The sequence below is a fragment of the Chiloscyllium punctatum genome, chromosome 39 (assembly GCF_047496795.1).
Source record: "Chiloscyllium punctatum isolate Juve2018m chromosome 39, sChiPun1.3, whole genome shotgun sequence".
Classification (NCBI taxonomy): domain Eukaryota; kingdom Metazoa; phylum Chordata; class Chondrichthyes; order Orectolobiformes; family Hemiscylliidae; genus Chiloscyllium; species Chiloscyllium punctatum.
Genome location: NC_092777.1, coordinates 14667493 through 14689837, shown reverse-complemented (window position 1 = coordinate 14689837; position 22345 = coordinate 14667493). Strand labels below are relative to the sequence as shown.

The window sequence follows — 22345 nt, the reverse complement described above, 5'->3', positions numbered from 1 at the left end:
GAGCTAAGCTGAAAATGTGTTGCTGGAAAAGCGCAGCAGGTCAGGCAGCATCCAAGGAGCAGGAGAATCGACGTTTCGGGCATGAGCCCTTCTTCAGGAACAAGAGGAGCTAAGGTCAGCTAATTTCTGCCAGATGGAAGCATTTTGCAACACAATTTACGACATTAAATCACCCACAGAATGGATAGAATGAGTCAATGGAGGTGTTACTGTTTTTTTAAAAAACTTCAAAGCTAGTTTTAGTGCAGCCCACATACAGGTTTAAAATAGGTGATACTGGAGACAGGTTGTCTGTTTAAATATTATAACGGGTGCAGGGGCATGGAATTGACTAGGCCACAGGAAAGCTGAAGGGATGTGAGGACAGCTGTAAGAGAAGATAAGTTACAGTATTGTTTTGTAGGTCAGGTGAAACAGGAGCAGATAATCCCTTCCCTCCCACCCAACCAAGCAAATGATTTCCCAGGAATCATAACCATACCCCCATCTCCCCTCCCCACCTTCAAACCCCCACCCATCCAATTTCTTCACATACAAACTGATTTGCTTGTTTCAAATGCACAACTCTAAATAACCCCAACACCACTACCTACGCAACAGGGCGAGTACACCACTACATTCCTCTCTTTTTCTCTCCACTCGCAGTAAGTTCAAATGCTGTTGCCCCAAGAATGGTATTTAAGTTGTTCCTTAGTTTATCTGGATGGTAGGAGAAAATCGCACACCCACTATATTGCGAAGATCTTTGATACCCATGAACAGCAAAAGATAAAATACAAGAACAGGATACTGTGTGGGAGGTTAGAATTTGGAAACAAAACACTGGGAAAGCAATCAAGAAAACAACCACAGTGAGAATTAGTGCTTGAGGGTGACCCCTTGATATCAACTATTCTCTGCCCACCACATACAATAACTGATTTCTGTGTGATCAGCACGCTGCTTTCATCTCAATATTTCAGCACCTGCAGTATTTTGCTTTATCTTTCTGTTATTTAGTCAAATTCATAAAGATGAAAGATGGGAGCATTTGCTGAAGTAAGACATTGGAGGATATTTAGAGTAAGAAAATCTTGTTTAGGATAAGAAAATCAACCAAATTATGTAGACAGGGTAACAGAATATTCATGAGGTAAAAACAATGACTGCAGATGCTGGAAAGCAAATACTGGATTAGTGGTGCTGGAAGAGCACAGCAGTTCAGGCAGCATCCAACGAGCAGCGAAATCGACTTTCTGGCAAAAGCCCTTCATCAGGAATAAAGGCAGTGAGCCTGAAGCATGGAGAGATAAGCTAGAGGAGGGTGGGGGTGGGGAGAGAGTAGCATAGAGTACAATGGGTGAGTGGGGGAGGAGATGAAGGTGATAGGTCAAGGAGGAGAGGGTGGAGTGGATAGGTGGAAAAGGAGATAGGCAGGTTCGACAAGTCCGGACCAGTCAAGGAGAGTGTGCTGAGCTGGAAGTTTGAAACTAGGATGAGGTGGGGGAAGGGGAAATGAGGAAGCTGTTGAAGTCCACATTGATGCCCTGGGGTTGAAGTGTTCCGAGGCGGAAGATGAGGCGTTCTTCCTCCAGGCGTCTGGTGGTGAGGGAGCAGCGGTGAAGGAGGCCCAGGACCTCCATGTCCTCGGCAGAGTGGGAGGGGGAGTTGAAATGTTGGACCACGGGGCGGTTTGGTTGATTGGTGCGGGTGTCTCGGAGATGTTCCCTAAAGCGCTCTGCTAAGAGGCGCCCAGTCTCCCCAATGTAGAGGAGACCACATCGGGAGCAACGGATACAATAAATGATATTAGTGGATGTGCAGGTAAAACTTTGATGGATGTGGAAGGCTCCTTGAGGGCCTTGGATAGAGGTGAGGGAGGAGGTGTGGGCACAGGTTTTACAGTTTCTGCGGTGGCAGGGGAAAGTGCCAGAATGGGAGGGTGGGTCGTAGGGGGGTGTGGACCTGACCAGGTAGTCGCGGAGGGAACAGTCTTTGCGGAAGGCAGAAAGGGGTGGGGAGGGAAATATATCCCTGGTGGTGGGGTATTTTTGGAGGTGGCGGAAATGTCGGCGGATGATTTGGTTTATGCGAAGGTTGGTAGGGTGGAAGGTGAGCACCAGGGGCGTTCTGTCCTTGTTACGGTTGGAGGGGTGGGGTTAGAGGGCAGAGGTGCGGGATGTGGAAGAGATGCGTTGGAGGGCATCTTTAACCACGTGGGAAGGGAAATTGCGGTCTCTAAAGAAGGAGGCCATCTGGTGTGTTCTATTGTGGAACTGGTCCTCCTGGGAGCAGATACGGCGGAGGCGGAGAAATTGGGAATGACACTGACATTTTTTACAAACCCACCAACTCCCACAGCTACCTGGATTACACCTCTTCCCACCCGATCTCTTGCAAAAATGCCATCCCGTATTCCCTATTTCTCCGACTCCGCCATATCTGCTCCCAAACCAAATCAACCAAACTGCCCTGTGGCCCAACATTTCAACTCTCCCTCCCACTCTGCCGAGGACATGGAGGTCCTGGGCCTCCTTCACCGCCGCTCCCTCACCACCAGACGCCTGGAGGAAAAACGCCTCATCTTCCGCCTTGGAACACTTCAACCCCAGGGCATCAATGTGGACTTCAACAGCTTCCTCATTTCCCCTTCCCCCACCTCATCCTAGTTTCAAACTTCCAGCTCAGCACACTCTCCTTGACTGGTCCGGACTTGTCGAACCTGCCTATCTCCTTTTCCACTTATCCACTCCACCCTCTCCTCCTTGACCTATCACCTTCATCTCCTCCCCCACTCACCCATTGTACTCTATGCTACTCTCTCCCCACCCCCACCCTCCTCTAGTTTATCTCTCCATGCTTCAGGCTCACTGCCTTTATTCCTGATGAAGGGCTTTTGCCAGAAACGTCGATTTCGCTGCTCGTTGGATGCTGCCTGAACTGCTGTGCTCTTCCAGCACCACTAATCCAGTAACAGAATATTCAGTTAACTTAAAGAAGGATCAAACTTGCATTCAAGAGGGGAAAACCAGTAAAATAAAAACAGTAATACTTAGAAATGATCATACTGTACTGATCGTGCTGGAACTCTGTTTTGAGGTACACAAGACAAGTTGCACCAGTATGACTCAAGCTTTACTATTTTCGTTCTACTAGGCAATACTTTTATGAATGCAGGACATCTAAAACTATGTTCCAGACTCTCTAGTGCTTAAGAAATGTTATCACTGCTTTCGCAAGGTGAGCACACCACTGTGATAATGACCAGACTATCTGGTTATGAGACTTTGTTTCACAGTGAGATGGGATCTTTTATATCTACCTAAGAGGGCAGACAAGAACCTTGTTCTCATCCAAATACAATACCTCTGAAGATGCAACATCCCTCCCAAGTGTATTGAGAGTGTCGGCCTAAAATTCATGCTCAAGTCTCCTGGCCTACAAAGCAATACTTTAACTTAGCCTCTGTCACAGCTGTCCTCGAATCTCTTCAGCTGCTGGCTTTCCTGTGGCCTAGTCCATTTCCCCCACCCTCCGTTATAATATTTAAACAGACAACCGGTCTCTAGTCCCACCCATTTTAAACCTAAACGTTGGCTGCATTCGAACTGGATTTGAGGTTTTTTTTAAACAAAAGTAACACCTCATCTGACTCATTCCATCCTTTCCGAGGGTGATTTAATTGTCACGTAGAGACCAAAGTATTACCGACTGAGACAACAGCACTGTCATGGTTCAAACAATAAAAACCTATTTTTATAGCACCTTTCATGTAACAAAACATTCCAAGGTGCTTCGTAGGAAGTATTACAAACAACATTCAACACCAAGAGACATCAGGAGATATTTGGTTAATCCCTTAGCCAAACAGAGGATAAAGGAGAGTCAATGAGGAATCAGAGATGGAGGGGCTTTGAGAATGAATTCTCGAGCTCAGTTCTTACCAGCTCAAGACACAGCCATAAAAAAAGGAGCCATTAAAGTTACGCCAATGAAAAGACTAGAATTAAATAATATTTCAGAATGCTGAAATCTACACTAGATTATTAATATCCAAGGAAGCACATCTATCAAAGGGACAGGCAGATGAGCAGAGGGGATTGGGCTGCCTTGTTAGTAAGAAATGAAAGTAAATTAATAGTAAGAAGTGATAAAGGTGCAGAATCTGTGTGGATAAAATTGAGGAACCCCAAAGGGGAAAAAAAAACCCTGATGGAAGTTGTGTACAGGCCTCCTAACAGTAGCCAGCATGTGGGGAAGAAAATAAATCGGAGATAGAAAAGCCAGGGAGGAAAGGCACTATTACAATTATCATGGGGAGCTTCGGTGTGCAGGTGGACTGGGAAAATCTGGTTAGTAGAGGATCTCAAGAAAAGAAATTTGTGAAATGTCTATGAAATGTTTTTTTTGGAGCAGCTTGTGGTAGAACCCAATGAGGAAGAGACTAATTCTGGATGTGGTAACGCGCAATGAGGCAGATTTGATTAGGAAGCGTATGGCAAAGGAACCCCCTGGAGGCAGCGACCATAAAACGACTGAATTCACTCTGCAGTCTGAAAAGGAAAAACTGGAATCAGATGTAACTGGATTACAATTGAGTCCAAGTAACCTCAAAGATATGAGGGAGGAACTGGCCAGAGTTGATTGAAAGGAGCGCCCAGCAGAAAAGACAGCGGAGTAGCAATGGCAGGAGCTTCTGGGGATAATTTGGGAGGCATAGCAAAAATTCATCCCAAGGAAGAATGAACATACTAAGGGGAGGTTGTGGCAACCATTGCTACAAGGGAAGTCAGGGACAGCAATAGCAGCTAAGATAAAGCACGCAATTTAGTGAAAGTTAATGGGAAACCAGATGAATGGGAAATCTTTAAAAACCTTCAAAAGATAAATGAAAAAGTAATAGTGGGATGAGAAGATGAAATGTGAAGATAAGCTAGCTGGTAATATAAAACAAGATTCCAAGACGTTTTTTGGAGATATATAAAAGAGACGAGAAAAGCCATTGAAGTGTTGGAAAATGAGGCTGGAACGTAGAAATGGTGGAGAAACTGAATAGGTACTTTGCATCAGTTTTCACAGTGGAAGACACCAGCAGCATAACAGAGCTTCAAGAGAGTCGGGGGCACAGCTGAGAGTAGTGGCCATTATTGAGAAGGTACTGGTGAAGCTGAAAGGTCTGAAGATGGATCTATCACTCCGTCCAGATGGACTCCACCCTAGAGTTCTGAAGGAGGTAGCTGAGGGGATTGTGGAGACCTTGGTGGTGATCTCTCAGGAATCACTGGAGTCAGGGAGGGTTCCAGACAACTGAAAAATGGCTAATGTAACACCCCTGTTTAAGAAGGGAGGGAGGCAGAAGACAGGAAATTATAGGCTGGTTAGCCTGACCTCAGTTATTGGTAAGATTTGAGTCCATTATTAAGGATGAGATTGCAAAGTACTTGCAAGCGCATGGTAAAATACGGCTGAGTCAGCACGGCTTTGTCAAGGGGAGGTCATGCTTGACAAATCTGTTAGAATTCTTTGAGCTGGTAACAAGCAAGTTAGACAAAGGAGAGCCAGTGGACATGATCTTTTTGTATTTCCAGAAGGCCTTAGACAAGGTACCACACAGGATGCAGTAAAATAAGACAAGAACCCATGATGCTGGGGTAAGGTACTGGCATGGGTAGAGGATTGGGTGACTGGCAGAAGGCAAAGAGAGGGAGTAAAAGGGTCTTTTTCAGTGTAACAGCTAGTGACTAGGGAAGTACCATAGGGATCCATGTTGGGACCACAACTATTCAAGTTACACATTAACGATCTGGACAAAAGAACCAAGGGAATTATTGCTAAATATGCAGATAACACAAAGATAAGTAAAGGACAGCTACTGTTGAGAAAGCGGAGATACTGCAGGAGAATGGGCAAAGAAGGGACAGATAGAATACAATGCGGGCAAGTGTGAGGTTTTGGACTTTAGTAGTAGAATTGAGGTGTAAATTGTTTCTGAATGGGAAAAGGCTTCAGAAATCTGAAGTACAAAGGAACTTGGGAGTCATTGAGTCATAGAAAAGCACAGAAACAGACCCTTCAGTTCAACTATCCATGCTGACCAGATATCCCAACCTAATGTAGTTGCATTTTCCAGCACTTGGCCCTTATCCCTCTAAACCCTTCCTATTCATATGCCCATCCAGATGCCTTTCAAATGCTGCAATTGTACCAATCTGCACCATTTCCTCTGGCAGCTCATTCCACACACACACCACGCTCTGCATGAAAAAGTTGCCCCGTAGGTCCCTTTCTCACCCTCTCACCCTAAACCTATGCCCTCTCGTTCTGGACTACCCCACCCCAGGGAAAAGACTTTGTCCATTTATCCTAACCATGCCCTTCATGATTTTATAAACCTCTTTAAGTCACCCCTCAGCCTCTGTCACTCCAGGGAAAACAGCCTTAGCCTATTCAACCTCTCCCTATAGCTCAAATCCTCCAACCCTGGCAACATCCTTGCACATCTTTTCTGAACCCTTTCAAAATTTCACAACATCCTTCCAATAGAATGATAGTGTGGGAGATATGCTAAGATTACAAATTATGGTTGAAAACAATTCTGCTGCTACTGATGGCCCAAAGAACCCCATGATTTCCCTGTTTTGAGTTGTTGCATCTGTTCGGATTCTATCCCTTCTAAGGAAGGTGGTAGTACCATACTGCATGATGCATTGCACCCTCAATAGGAAGATGGGATTCTGGTTCAATAAACACTGTATGATAGTGATTTCTACCATTACTGTGGAGATACATCTACAATAGGTCAATTAGAGATTGAAAAACCAAGTAGGTTATTCCCTCTTGTTGGTTTTGTTACCATTAGCCACAGATCGTGTCTGGCACAAAAGGTAGCACAGTGGCTCAGTTGTTAGCACTGCCACCTCACAGTGCCAAGACCCAGGTTCAATTCCAGCCTTGGTGGCTGAATGTGTACAGTTTACACATTCTCCCCATATCAGCATGGGTTAACTCCAGGTGCTCCAGTTTCCTCCCATAATCCAAAATTGTGCAGGTTAAGTGGATTGGCTATGCTAAATTGCCCTGTCATGTTTAAGGATGTGCAAGTCAGGTGGCCATGATGTGGAGGTTCCGGTGCTGGTCAAAAACCACACAACACCAGGTTACAGTCCATCAGGTTTATTTGGAAGTACGAGATTATCATGCAGGTTCAGTTGGCCTTTAGGAAGGCAAATGCATGTTAACATTAATTACAAGAGAGCTAGGACACAAGAGAAGAGAAATATTGTGAGAGAGTAAAAGGCTCTAGTTAAACTGCATTTGGAATATTGTGTGCAGTTTTGGGCCCTGTATGTAGATTAGATTCCCTACAGTGTGGAAACAGGCCCTTCGGCCCAACAAGTCCACGCCAACTCTCTGAACATCAACCCACCCAGACCCATTCCCCTCTGACTAATGCACCTAACACTACGGACAACTTAGCATGTCCAATTCACCTAACCTACATATCTTTGGACTGTGGAAGGAAACAGGAGCACCCGGAGGAAACCCACACAGACAGCTGCACAAGGCGGGAATTGAACCTGGATCCCTGGCTCTGTGAGGCAACAGTGCTAACCACTGAGTCACCAGACCACCCCAGAAGAAAAGATGGATTGATGATGGAGGGAGTCCAGAGGAGGTTTACAAGAATGATCCCAGAGGTGAAGGGCTTGTCATAAGAGGAACAGTTGAGGACTCTGGGTCTGTACTCGATGAAGTTAAAGAGGATGGGGGAGGAAAGTCACACTGAATTTATACAGAATATAGAAAAGCCTGGATAGAGTGGACGTGGAGAAGGTATTTCCACTAGTAGGAGAGACTAGGATGTGAGGATGCAACTTCAAAAGGAAGGGCCAACTCTTTAGAACTGAGATAAAAAGCAATTTCACCAAAGAGTGGTGAAAATGTGCAACTATTTGCCACTGAGGGCTGTCAAGGCCAACTCATTGCATGTACTTAAGACATATGGATAGGGTCTTGTTTGTAAGGGAGACCAAAGGTTACAGGGAGAAGGTAGGAGATTGGGGTTGAGAAACATACCTGCTATGAATGAATGGCAGAACAGACTTGATGGGTCAAAGGGACTAATTCTCCTTCTATATTTTATAGTCTTATTATAGACGGGGAGGGGGTGAGGCTACGGAGGGATTGAAATTAAAAATAAATTGTTGGATTAAGTGAATTAGAAGATAACTTGTGTTCTATATATTCTCTTCACTATAAAGTAAATTACTTCAATAAATTTAGAAGACGTCATAATGGCTATTTGTTTGTACATGTTCACAAATATTTAAATTTACAAATATCTGATCCAGGTCATAAGGGTTTATTTTGTTACAACCTAAGACATGTCAACTTCTATTCAACCAAATCAGAATAATACAAACAATCAAGCTACTAGAAATTTTTATATTTTACTGAAAGTGGCACTTGTATTCCGAGTAACATTCAGAGTAATTGATCATCTGTAAACAACTGTGATTACAATGGAGACAACCTTTTGCTGCAAAATATCTTGCAGGCACGATGAATGATGATACATGGACAGCATATGCTTTTGCAGGTTCTTGACAAGAAGTTCATTGTCTATGCACATAGATGTTTCTTCAATTCAATCTAGGTGGACGTTGTTGGTAAATCCGAAATTTGTAACCCTCCCTAACAAAAACAGTATTCGCTAGAAAAACTCAACAGATCTGGCAGCATCTATGGAGAGAAATCAGAGTTAACTATTCAGGTCCACTGACCCTTCTCAGAATTGCTTTTCACTCAGAAAAGGTTGACATATTCAAAGATGTGCAGGTCAGGTGAATCGGCCATGCTAAATTGTCCATAGTGTTAGGTGCATTAGTCGGAGGGAGATGGGTCTGGGTGGGTTACTCTTTGGAGGGTCTGTGTGGACTGGTTGGGCCGAAGGGCCTGTTTCCACACTGTAGGGAATCTAATCTAATCATCCTATATGCTGAAGATATCGGGGTTGGAGGCGGGTGGTGGTGGTTGTGGTCGCGGTAGAGATAAACGAGAGGTGGAGACGTAGCCCAGAGAAAAAGAAAAAACAAAATGAAAGAACATTTGTGCCATTTTTATTATCTACATGCCATTTTGACTAGTGAAATGCACAATGTATTGTTTTGTACTGAACACATAATTTACTCATTTTAATCAAACAAAACTGCCTGTTTGCAGTGGAATGCATTTAAACCAGTTTTGAAGGATACAGTATTGCATGGTAGTAGATGATACTTCTCCTGAAATAGTGCACTGAGTATGGAGTCACTATTATGATCCCTGGATCTCATCATAATTTTGCTGGATATGCAACAAAAGAAAAAGCCTTTCAGCCCCTTGAACCCTCACTTGGCTGATCGAAGTTTGAACTCTATCTGCCTTGGTTCTGTAAACTGTAATACCTCGCCTTATCTCTTGTGTAGTATTTTATCTCTTCACTGTCCTCTGAATTGGCCCAGCAGTCTTTTCAACTCAAGGCCAATTTGGGACAGACAGCAAACACTGGCCTTGCCAGTAATGTCCATGAAGAATTTTAAAAATCACAAAGGGAAAACGTACAGGTTGATCAGGAAAATCAGGATGGCGTTTACAAATAGTCAAGCACTATAGGTCAAATGTTCCCCCTTCTGTACTGGAACATTCTTCAAACTTGTAGCTTAATAAACAAAATGAAAACATTATGAGATCTAATCAGCAAAAACAGAACAATTTTTTTTTACAAATCTTAGGTTTTCCAGACTGCAAGAATCTTGTATGTTCTCAGGAAAGGTCACATTCACCTCAAAACATTAACTCGGATTCTCTCTACCTGCTCCATTCTCATCAGGAAAATATTACAGTAGGGGTCAGTGAGTGAGGCAGGAGCTACAGGCGATAGGTTGAGGCCACACTGACCTCCCTGAAAACAGCACTTAACCTCTCAAGTTTTGCTCAGGAGAGAAAAGCCTATTCAGACCCTTGAAGAGCTAGTGCTTTCAAAGGAAATCCCCAGATGTGAAAAAATTATCATCACCCACAGGACAGAATCTAGCCAAGCTTTACAAGTATTAAATGGTATAACCATCATCACGTTCTTCACCATTAACAGTCTTAGGTTATCAGTGATCAGAAATGCTGTGGTTACAAGAGCATGCCAGAACACAAGTATTATGCCACAGATGATTCATTCCCTGACTTCTCAAAGCCTCTCAAATATCTACAAGGTTGAATTCAGGAGCTTAACATAATAAAGTACTCTCCATTTTCCTACATGAGTGTAGATGCAACTAGATTTGTGAAACCCCAACAAACGACCAAGTAACCTCTAGGTTAGCTCTATCCACCATCTTAAAAATCACACCTTCCAAAACCCTGTGCAGTGGCAGCATTGCACATCATCCCCATAATCACCCCAACCCACAAGATGCACTGCAGCAACTCACCATGCATCCTCTGACAGCACCTTCTAAACCCTCAACCTCCACTACCTGGAATGACAAGGCTGCATGCACATAGGAATTTCTAAGATTACCTCCAGTCCTGACAGTATCCTGACTTAGAAATATGCTGACGTTCCTCCAATGTTGATTAATCAAAATCCTAAAACTCCCTCCTCAACAGCAGTGTGAGGACACCTATGATTTGTCATAGTTTATGATGTCAGCTCACCGCTGACTTCTCTGCAGCAATTAGTGATGGGCAATAAATGCTAATATTGGCCTTATCACTAACACTTATATTTTGTGAATTAATACACTTTGAAATGTTTATCCCGCAGAGTTGTTGACATTTCTAGGAACATTGAACTTGGGATCAGAAGTAGGCCCTTCGGGTCTGCTTTGTCTTTCAATAAGAAAAAGTTTTGCCTCATCTCTGACCTCTTATTCTTAAACGCTATCACCTTGTTCTGGTCTCTTTGACATGAGGAAATATCTATCCCAATACCCACCCCAAGTCCCCTTAAGATCACATGTTCTATGAAGAGCATATCTTATTTTGCTAAATTTCTACACTCATCTTCCGATGCACGTGCGGTCTTTGTCCTTCTAGGTGATCAACAGAAGTGAAAATGCATCAAGTTTTTTCTTCCCAGGAAAGTTATGGTTAACAGGGTTTAGACTGATGAAATGATAGAAATGTTTAGAGCTAACTAGGGAATAGACAATTCCAGAATCAAACAACAAGGAGGATAAACCAACTCAAGATCAAGTCATCTTTTAAAGTTGGTCTTCTAAACCAAATCTGCACACATTATTTCAGATTTGGTCTCAGCAAAGCCCTGTACAACTGTAGGAAGACATCTCTCCTTGTGAAAAACTTCACTTTCCATTCAATTGCAACAATCCATTTGTCTTCCTAATCTTCCGAATAGTATCTGCAAACTAACATTTTGTGACTCATAGTTCAGGAAACCCAGATCACTCTGTACCACAGTCTCTGTCTATTCAAATAGTACACACCTTTTCATCCTAAAGTTCATCTTTCCCAAATTATACTCCATCTGCCAAATATATGCCCATTCATTTAACCTATCTATATCTCTTTACAGACTTTCTGTATCCTCTTAACTGCTTACAATTCCACTTGTCTTGGTTTCAGCAGTAAGCTTCACTGCCATACATTCAGACGCTTAAAGTCACTTCATCCAAAACATTAATATAAATTATAAATTGCTGAGATTCCAAGACTACTGTTATGTACCCAAATAGTTACAACTTGGCAGCCTGAAAAGGACCCATTTATTCCTAATCTTCACTTACTGTTAAATAAAATGCCCATTATTCATGCAAACACATTACTATCTACACCATGTGCTGTTATTTCATGCAGCAATCGTTTATGTGGCACCTTATCAAATATTTTTTGCTAACTCAAGTATCCATCTACAGGTGGGGGCTCCTGTGTTGCAGTGGTAGAATGCCTAATTTAAACCAAGAAGCCATGGTTCAAGTTCCACATCTGTCACCAGGATGATTAGAAAATATCTACATGTACAGGCTCCTTTTCGCCCCCACCTTACTTGTTACAGCCTCAAAAAAAACTCACTAAATGAGTTACTCAATTGCCATTTCACAAAGTTATGGTGACTCTGCCTGACCATGTTGTGATTTTCTAAGTATCATGCTGTAATTTCGATAATACTGAATTCGTTTTCCTAAGACCAATGTTAGTTGGTCCTTCTTTTTTGGAATTAACTACTTTTCAATCCACTGGAAGCCGCCTAGAATATCTGAAATAATTTTGGAAGATTATAACCAATGTTTTCACTAGTTCAGTAGCTACTTCTTTTAAGATCCTAAAGTGTAGGCCATCTGGCCCTGGAGACCAGTGGGATCTAATCATTTTCCCTGTTGCAGATGGCTGTTTTCAGTCCCTCCCTCTTATTCAAGTGAATTTCAAGTGTGTTTGGGATGTTTTCTAAGGTCTCTGTAATGAACTGTTTAACTTTTAACTTTCTTCTTTCTTTCCATTTGGTTCTTACAATTCTGAAAGACACTTGTATCTAAGACTATGCCTTATGTGGCGACATTATACACTTTTCACTGTACTCCTGCATCTTTTGTACTTCAGTGCTTACGACAGTAAAATCAAATCAAGGCAAACACAACATACCTGTTCGACATGTCTGCCAATTGTAATTCTCCAGTCTCGAGGACCATCACTAATTTTAGGTACACCTTTCAAATTCTCGTAGCAACTACCAGTTTTTGTATTATTGGCTAATCAAATTCATACTCTATTTACACCTCAGTTTTTTTGCCATTCATTTCTGTTTTTCTGCAATCTGACTAACAATAATCTTTGCAGATTTGTGTAATTTTTTCAATTATACATTATTTTTAACTTCCTTATTTAGACAAAGACGATGAGGACAAGTGGTGGACGTTGTCCATATGGATTCCAACAAGGATCTGCATACAAGACTGGTTAACAAGGTTAGATCTCATGGAAGACAGGGAGAACTAACCAATTGGATACAAACCTGGTAAGAATGCAGGAGACAGTGGATGGTGATGGAGGGTTAATTTTCGGATTGGAGGCCTATGATCAATGGTGTGCCACAGGAATCAGCGCTGAGTCCACATTTTGTCATTTATACAAGTGATTTGGTTGTGAATATAGGAGGTATGGTAGTAAATTTACAGATGACACCAAAATTGGTGATGTTGCAGACAGCAAAGAAGGTTATCTCAGAATACATAGAGACCTTGATCTGATGGGCCAATGGACCAAGGAGTGGCACATGATGTTTAATCTAGATGAATGTGAAGTGCTACATTTTGGGAGTGCAAATCAGGGCAGGATTTATACAATTAATCTTAAGGTACAGGATGTGCTGCCGAACAAAGGGACCTTGGAGTGCAAATTCATAGTTCTTTAAAAGTGGAGTTGCAGGGAGACGGGTGTAATGGAGGAGGCGCTTGTTCTGCTTGCCTTTATTGATCAATGCATTGAGTATAGGTGTAGGGAGGTCATGTTACAGCTGTACAGGACATTGGTTAGGCTACTTTTGATATATTGTGTTCAACCCTAGTCTCCTTGCTATGGGAAAGATGTTATTAAACTTGGAACAGTTCAGAAAAGATTTATAAGGACGTTGCCAGGGTTGGAGGGTTTGAGCTGGAGAGAGTAGATTGGCTGGGGCTATTTTCTCTGGAGCATTGGATGCTAAGGGGCAGCCTTATAGAAGTTGATAAAATCATGAGGAGCATGGATGGGATGAATAGTCACAGTCTTTCCCCCAGGGTAGCGGAGTCCAAAACTAGGCAGCATAGGTTGAAGGCGAGAGGGAAATGATTTAAAAGGGACCTAAGGGGTGATAATTTTTTCACATAGAGGATAGCGCGTGTATGGAATGAGCTGCCAGAAGAAGTGGTGGAGGCTAGTACAATTACAACATTTAAATGGAATCTGGATGGGGTCATGAATAGGAAGAGTTGAGAGAAATATGGGACCTGATTATTTTAGGATATCTGACCAGCATGGGCAAGTTGGACCAAAGGATCTGTTTCCACGCTGTGTATCTCTGTGACTCTATGATGCATCTTCTCATTTCAAATAAATAAAAACAAACCAAGCGGAGTCTGAATACTGCACTCTGTCTCAAGGTTTTGAACAGTTCAACCTCTTCCACTTGCAGTAATGCAATTTCTATTACATGGCCTGTAAGGGAAAAAAAAAATCTGCCAAGCACAAATTGTGGTTTGGAAAATCCCAGACATGATAACTTGCCATAAATACTTTATTCGCTAGGTATTCAGTGACAGGCCCATAAACAGTGGCAAATTCGATCCGAATAAATCAGCTGTCGATTATAGTATTTTAAGTGCCTTAACTTATATTATTTTTTTCATTAGCGTTAGGAAACAACACCCCAAATAGGATTATTCTGAGAAGGGTGTCCATTTTTGAATGAGGCACAAGCCAAAAAAAAATTCGCTAACTTTTGAAACAGAAACCGAAAAAAAGTTATAACGCTAAAAGTGGCCAATTAATTCCAAATCACGGGACTCGTACCTTACGAAGAATTAGCTTTAAAACGAACAACTTAGAGTAAAACAAGCGATCAAATACCTGATGAGCCCCTCTGCTCCAGAGCAAATGCTGCATCAAACCCACCTGTCAAGGTGAGTGTGTGAGTAAACAGTGGGAGGGGGGGCGTGACCTAGGCGCAAGACTCCTCGGGAGTTGTAGTCCGCTCTGCTGGTCCCCTTGGCAATGACGACCGAGAACGGAACCTGTGGAGACTACAATTCCCGGCATTCCGCGCACCAGCACTGCGGGTCGAAAACCGAGCTCAACTTGCAAAGCCTTTCGCCCACTCTTCGAATATTTACCACGGCGCCTGAGGGGACGCTGACTCTCCCCTGGCGCTCACTTTACCTGCTCGATGTGGCCGCTCTCGCCAAGCCGTCCCCCGCACTAACCCAGGCCGAGGTCGCTGCCACCGCCCGGCCGAGGCACAGAGATAGACGCCTCCCGCTACCCAGGCACTGCAGCATCACCCGCATTCGCATCGTGGCGCCTGCCGCCGCGCCCCTAGCGGCCGGAGGATCATTTTCACCACGACAGCCTCAGACATCACATGCTCCATGTTCACCACACTGTTGGGCAGTGAGGGTCATTCAGTTACAGAAATTGCTGGGAAAACTCAGTAGGTCTGGCAGCACCTGTGGACCCCAAATGCTTTCTCTGCACAAATGCTGCCAGACCTTTTGAATTTTCCAGCAAATTCTGTTTTGGTTTTTGATTTTCAGCATCTGAGTTCTTTGGTATTTCAGTTTGCGGCCATTCAATTGCTTACTGGATTTATCAGTAACTATTCTTACTTTGTGGGGAAGGGCATCATTAGAAACCATCTATTGTATAAAGCACAAAAACAGAAATTGCTGGAAAATCTCAGCAGGTCTGGCAGCATCTGTGGAGAGAAATCAGAGTTGGCATTTCTGAAGAAGGATCACTAGACCGAAACCTGACTTCTCTCCACGGTTGCTGCCAGACCTGCTGAGATTTTTCAGCAATCTCTGACTTTGTTTCAGGTTTCCAGCATCTGCAGTTCTTTCAGTTTTTTGTTGTTTAAGGCAGTTGGCTTCTGGTAGAGTGAACAAACATCTGGAGATAGCTATACAGATTAGGTTGGCTCCTCAATCTTGCTCCACCATTCAATAAAATCATGGCTGCTCAGTTAGTGTTTGGAATTCCACGTGCCCCTCGGTGATATAGTTGCTTGGTGGCACATTGACTTCAGTTCCAGAAGCTGGTTCCACAAACTGACCAACAGAGGTCTCTGCAGTGGCAGGAAGAATTGTAGGGAATGCAGCCAATTCCCCTTCCTTTGCCTAACAAGAATCTACCTAGAAGCAAAGTACTGTAGTTATGCTGGAAATCTGAAACAAAAACAGAGTGTAGAAGCTCAGCAAGACCGGCACCAAGCAGAGATAGAAACACAGTTATGTTGGACTCAAAATATGAACTTTGTTCACACTGTTTAATTTAGTAGTATAGTTTAATTTAAATAAATGTGAGGTGTTGCATTTTGATAAGGCCAATCAGGGTAGGACTTATACACTTAATGGTTAGGATCCTAAAGAATGTTGCCAAACAAAGAAACCTCAGGGTGCAGGTTCATTGTAGCTTGAAGGTGGAGCCACAGGTAGACAGGACAGTGAAGAAGGTCTTTGGTTTGCTTGCCTTTATCAGTCAGGCCATGGAGTATAGGAATTGAGATGTCATGTTGCTGCTGTACCAGACATTAGTTAGGCCATTTTTGGAATACTGTGTTCAATTCTGGTTTCCTTGCTATAGGAAAGATGTTATTGAACTTGTAAGGATGCAGAAAAGATTTACAAGAATATTGCTGGGTTAGGAGGGTTTGAGCTATAGGGAGAGACTGAATAAGCCAGGGCTATTTTCCTTGAAGCGTTGGAGGTTGAGGTGTGACCTTATAGAGGTTAATAAAATCATGAGGGGCATGGACAGGGCATAGCCAAGGTCTTTTTCCCTGGGTAGGAAAGTCCAGAACTAAAGGGCAGAGGTTTAAGGCAAAAGAGCAAGATTTAAAGGGACCTAAGGGGCAACTTTTTTCACACAGACATTGGTGCATGTATAGAACAAACTGCCAGAAGTGGTGGAGGCTGGTCCAATTTCAACATTTAAAAGGCATCTGGATGGATACATGAATAGGAAGGATTTAGAGGGATATGGGCCAAATGCTGGCAAATAGGACTAGATTAATTTAGGATATCTGGTTGGCATGGACAAGTTGGACCGAAAGGTCTGTTTCCGTGCTGTACAACTTTATGGCTCTGTTTGTTCATTTCATCTGCTATTTCCTTATTGTCTATTATCTCAGTCTCTAGAGGATGAACAATCACATTACTTACTCTTTTGAAATACCCGCACAAATTCTTGTCAGCCATGTTTTACATTCCAAAGTACTGTTCTCTCATACACTCACTCCTTGTCATACACATTCACTTATTCAAGATCAGTCCCAGATCTGATTCCTTTTACCTCTAATTGACAGGTCCTGATGGATTGCATGATCCTTTGCGGTAGATAGGGGATTTGTATTATAATGTTTTCTGTGTTTTTGTGTTATCCTCTGCGGCTAACAAGGATTTGATTTACTCCAATTTCTTCCTCCTAATTAATCTTCCTGTCATTCTCTGTAGTTCTTTATATTCTGATCTGCCACTCACCTTTGTGCAGTCATTTTTATTTTGCAGCCAATTAAATATTTACAAGCAAACTCCATCAAAGGTAAGGGGGAAGAAAGGACTAATGGAGCTGGAGGGAGAAATAAAACACTCTATACCCAGTGGCACCCACCTCTCTCTAAAGGCACCAAAAGCATTGATGGACACCCCATGCTCCTTCTTCAAGGATACCCAGGCACGAACGCAGCTGTGGAAGAGGTGCAGGCAGTCAGCAGAGATTACCCCTCCATAGCCCACTGCATGGACTTGTTTATTGCAGTGCTGGTGAAAAAGGATTCAAGAACTAAATCTATTTAGCTAGTGCTAAGGAAAAAAAAAGAGTACAACTACACTGCTCAGTATTGATCACCAACCAGTGAGGAGGATTTGGAGGGACAAATCTGCAAAGAAATGTCAACATTATAAAGTCATTATAATGGGTGATTTTAGCTACCCAGGAGTACCCTAGGCCAGTGGTAACACACAGGACAGAGAAGGGCAAAGTTTCCTTGATGGTTTTTAGGAGAGTTTTTGCAGCCTTGTGTGCCCCCTTCAACAAGAAAGGATGCACTGTCGAACCAGATTCTTGGAAATAAGATGGGCCAAGTAAGTCAACCATCAGTGAGGAGAAATTTAGGGGACAGTCATCATTATATCATAAGGTGTAGGGTGAGGATAGTGAAGGATACTAATCAATCCAGCATAAGAATATAAGAATAATTAACTGAGGGAGAGCTGACTTCAATGGGGAAAGAACAGAGCTCAGCATGATAGACTGAAAAAGATTGGCAGAAAAACTGTAACTGAACTTCATCAACCACTATCCAAGTTGCTTAGTAGTACAGGACTTGAATAGCGTGAACAGAGGCATGTTTGCTGAAACGTTTTATCTTCTATTTGTCAGGATAAACACAGGAACATCAAATTTCAAATAATCACAATTCACGTGAAAAGCGTGCTGATTGATCAGCACATTTACTATTTTTTTTGACTAAGGCAGTGCCGTGGAGAAAGCAGCAGGGAACCACAGGCTTGCCAAGCTTCACATAATCCAAAAAAAGGTACAAGGCATGAACAAATTCCTTTTGTTTGCAGATACTTGTACACTTGAAAAGATTATATTACAAAAATGTTGCTGGGATTGGAGGGTTTGAACAATAGAGAGGGGCTGAATAGCCTGTGGCTTTTTTTTTCCCTGAAGCATCAGAGCTCAGGGAGTGATGTTATTGAGGTTCATAAATCATGAGGGCCATGGATAGGGTGAATAGCCTAGGGTAAGGGCGGAGTCTAAAGCTGGAGGGTATAGGTTTAAGGTGAGAGGGGCAAGATTTAAAAGGGACCTGAGGGGCAACCTTTTCACATGGAGGGTGGTTCGTTTGTGGAATGAACTGCCAGAGGAAGTGGTAGATGCAGGTATAGTTACATCATTTAAAAGATATTTGGACAGGTACATGAATAGGAATGGTGTAGAGGGATATGGGCCAAGTTCAGGCAAATGTGACTAGTTTGGTTTGGGAAACCTGGTCAGCATGGACGAGTTGGACTAACAGGCCTGTTCCCCTGCTTTTTGACTCTATGACTCTAATCAGTTTTACTACACTAAAATACATCAAGTTGGACACTATCTGTAGTTAACGTTTGTGGATCATAGCCAAAAAGACCCTCTGTGAGGCCTTACCTTATTGCCAGATCCCATTTGCTTGGGACACATATCACCGTTTCTTGCAAAATTCAATGGTAGTATTCCATTTCTTGAGTGAGATAGTGTAGGGCTGAGTCCTGCAAGCTGGGCTCTGGCTCCAAATTCTTGATTAATTTCCAGTGGCATGCTTGCATCAAAGAGCATTAATTGCCCTGAAAATCATGCCACTGCTTCAATACTATATACCAATGATCTCTTTTTTTTTCCAAAATATACTTTATTCATCGAAATAAATTAGATTAGATTAGATTACTTACAGTGTGGAAACAGGCCCTTCGGCCCAACAAGTCCACACCGCCCCGCCGAAGCGCAACCCACCCATACCCCTACATTTACTCCCTGCCTAACACTACGGGCAATTTAGCCTGGCCAATTTACCTGACCTGCACATTTTTGGACAGTGGGAGGAAACCGGAGCACCCGGAGGAAACCCACGCAGACACGGGGAGAACGTGCAAACTCCACACAGTCAGTCGCCTGAGGCGGGAATTGAACCCAGGTCTCTGGCGCTGTGAGGCAGCAGTGCTAACCACTGTGCCACCGTGCCGCCCACTTGTACAATTTGTCATGTCATTCATAGATAAATACATTGCATGTCTTAACATTACAAAGAACAGATTGAATTAATCGAATTTCCAGTTATCCTATTTACAGTTCCCTTTATTAACCATCCAGTCTCTTAGTATTTAGCTGTGGCTTCAGCAGAACCCACCTACTGAGTGGGTGCCCTGTTATATGAAAGCAAATGAACCTTCTTTAACCCGCAGTTTATGGGGTTACCGTTGTCCATGTGACTGTCCTGTCTCTGGGGTAGCTGTCTGCATCCCCATCTTAAGCACGAACTGCTGGACCTTCACTGGGCTGAGATAGCTATCCAGCTCCTCACTGGGGTCATTTACCCGCTCTGGTGTCATTGAGCCAAGGCAAGGGTCCGCACCATCCAGTTCTGTGTCTGACAATGGGACTGTCAGAGGATCACAGCTCTCAGTTGTCTGTAGTTGTGGGGCAGTGGGTATCCCCTGGTTCTCACTGGGTGGAGAGTGGACTTTGGGGGGTCCGTTGTTTCCTGGTTGGGAGGAAATGCCCTCCTCTTTATCTACGGCGCTCTGTCTCTTCTTCTGGTGGTGATGACATTCTTTGCACCCGTCCTCCCCATCCGAAGAGCTGGCCGTCCCTCCCTCGTGTAGCTGTCTTTTCCCCCTTTGCTGGGAGGCTTTGGGGGCCGGGCCGGATTTTATCTTCCTGTTTTTAATAGGTATCCACTCCTCTGCCTGCTTGATTACCTCCTCCTCCACTGCTTCCATCTGCCCAGCTAGAGCTAGGATCAGCTGCTGTGTCTCTCCGCTGGCTGCCGCCTCCTCCACTCCAGCCTGTTCTTCTTTCTGGGTGCCACCAGACTCCGTTTCCCTGCTGTCTGGGTGCACCTTACTGGTCTTTGGGGGTCCACGGCTCACATTTCCACCTCTAGCCATCTGTGTGTAAGTGGGGACCCCCCCCCGTCTTGGGCAGGTCTTGTACATGTGGCCCGCCTCTCCGCACTGGTTGCAGCTCTTTGCTTCCTGACAGTCCTTAGTCAGGTGACCCTCCTGTTTGCAGTTCCTGCAGATGGTCACCTTGCAATCCGCCGCCACATGTCCCAACTTCCCGCAGGTTCGGCACACTTTCGGCTGCCCTGCATATGTCAGGTAGCCTCTGCTCCCTCCAATTGCGAAGCTCGAGGGTGGGTGGAGGATGTTCCTATTGTCATCGACCCTCAGAGTTACCCTGACCTGCCGCTTACTGGTCCAGATCCCAAAGGGGTCAAACACATCGGTGGCTTCTCCCTCAACTTGGACGTACCTTCCCAGGAAGGTCAGGACATCAGCCGCTGGGACATAGGGGTTGTACATATGGATTGTAACAACCCGATTCCTCTGTGCAGGAAGCACACACAATGGGGTCGCCGACAAGATGGAAAACAGCGGCTCCCCTTCCTTCTCCTTGAAGACCTTCAGGAGCTGCTCACACTGCTTCACACTTCTGAAGGTCACATCAAAGTAGCCTGCCCCAGGGAAATCCTGCAGGCAGTACACGTCCGCTGCAGCGAACCCACAGCATCCCAACAGTACTTTCTTAATAAACAGGATGCGGTCGACCAGTGTACGATCCTCTACCTTCTTCAGTCACCCGGACTGTGTTTCGAACCCCCTGCCCAGGGCTGCGGGCAGCTGTCGAGGCCATAGCTCTGAGGTTGGCTGGTCCCTGAATTGGCGTTAGGCCAAAGCCAGCATGAAGATCCACCAATAGCAGGTCAGCACAACCAAACGATCCTCCAACGTCCAATCACGATCCAGCGATGATCTCCACTAGCTCTGATGACTCGCAACTCGACCCCTGTCCTGATAAGAACAGACACTTGATCTTAGCCAAAAGGCCGAGCAGTGTGTTACAGACAGTAACACCAGGGATCAATCCACAGATCCCTCCAGCAGTGCTCCCCAATCCCAACAACATCTTTGTAATACAATCTTTTCAAGTGTACAAGTCTCTGCAAACAAAAGGAATTTGTTCAAGCCTTGTACCTTTTTTTGGATTATGTGAAGCTTGGCAAGCCTGTGGTTCCCTGCTGCTTTCTCCACGGCACTGCCTTAGTCAAAAAAAATAGTAAATGTGCTGACCAATCAGCACCCTTTTCTCTGGTAGTGTGAATTGTGATTATTTGAAATTTGATGTTCCTGTGTTTATCCTGACAAATAGAAGATAAAACGGTGCAGTGACTGACTCCAGCATTCTTTGGTCATGAAACCATTACAACACAAGAGGATCGCCATTTGGCACATCAAATTTACGCTGGAAGTTTACTGGGCATTCAGAGCATGGAACAGCAACGATGTCAGCAGTGTTCCACATTAACCACATTTGAGCTATAGGGAGAGGTTGAATAATCTGGGGTACAGGAGTATCCCTAATGTACCCCAAGTGTAAAATAGATATTGGCACTCTTACTTATTGCCTGTGGTCATGCCACAAGCTTCGCAGATATTGGGATGCCATAGCAAGTGTTTTGGAAGAGGTTTTGGGAACTGAGGTTAAGTTGGATCTGGTGTTCCTCCTTTTGGGTCTTCCAAATCCTCCCTCTTTGGATGTGCATGGGAAGAATTTGTTTAATATTCTTTCATTCTATGCAAGGAAGAATGTTCTAATGAGCTGGGTGTTGGGAGAATCCCCCAGGGTGTTCGAGCTGGTGTAGTTTAGTGATGGAACACATCCCCCTGGACTTCTTCACGTATATGGTGCACCAGAAAACGGAATTGTTTTACAGAACGTGGCAGCCCTTTTTGAAATATATTGATGCATCCTTGTCAGGTACACTTACCAGGGCCTGAGTGTAGCCGTGAGGGTTGAGTCTGGCGGTCTGGGGGCCCTGACGGGAGTTGGGGGGGAAGAATCCTGAACAAATATA

At 43.9% G+C, this 22345-nt stretch overlaps 1 protein-coding gene across 2 annotated transcripts in view; it reads right to left on the bottom strand.

Moving 5' to 3' along the window:
• spata20 (spermatogenesis associated 20) overlaps positions 1-15021 on the bottom strand; it is a 356120-nt gene extending 341099 nt beyond the window's left edge. Inside the window, exon 1 of one of the 2 annotated variants that reach the window (XM_072558226.1) lies at positions 14887-15021. In XM_072558226.1, the coding sequence (XP_072414327.1) occupies positions 14887-15020 (134 nt within the window). In that variant the 5' untranslated portion in view covers position 15021. Of the gene's footprint in view, positions 1-14577; positions 14642-14886 lie in introns of those variants that run through there. The other variant, XM_072558227.1, reaches the window with a different exon arrangement.
• Between the last annotated feature and the right edge of the window lie 7324 nt (positions 15022-22345).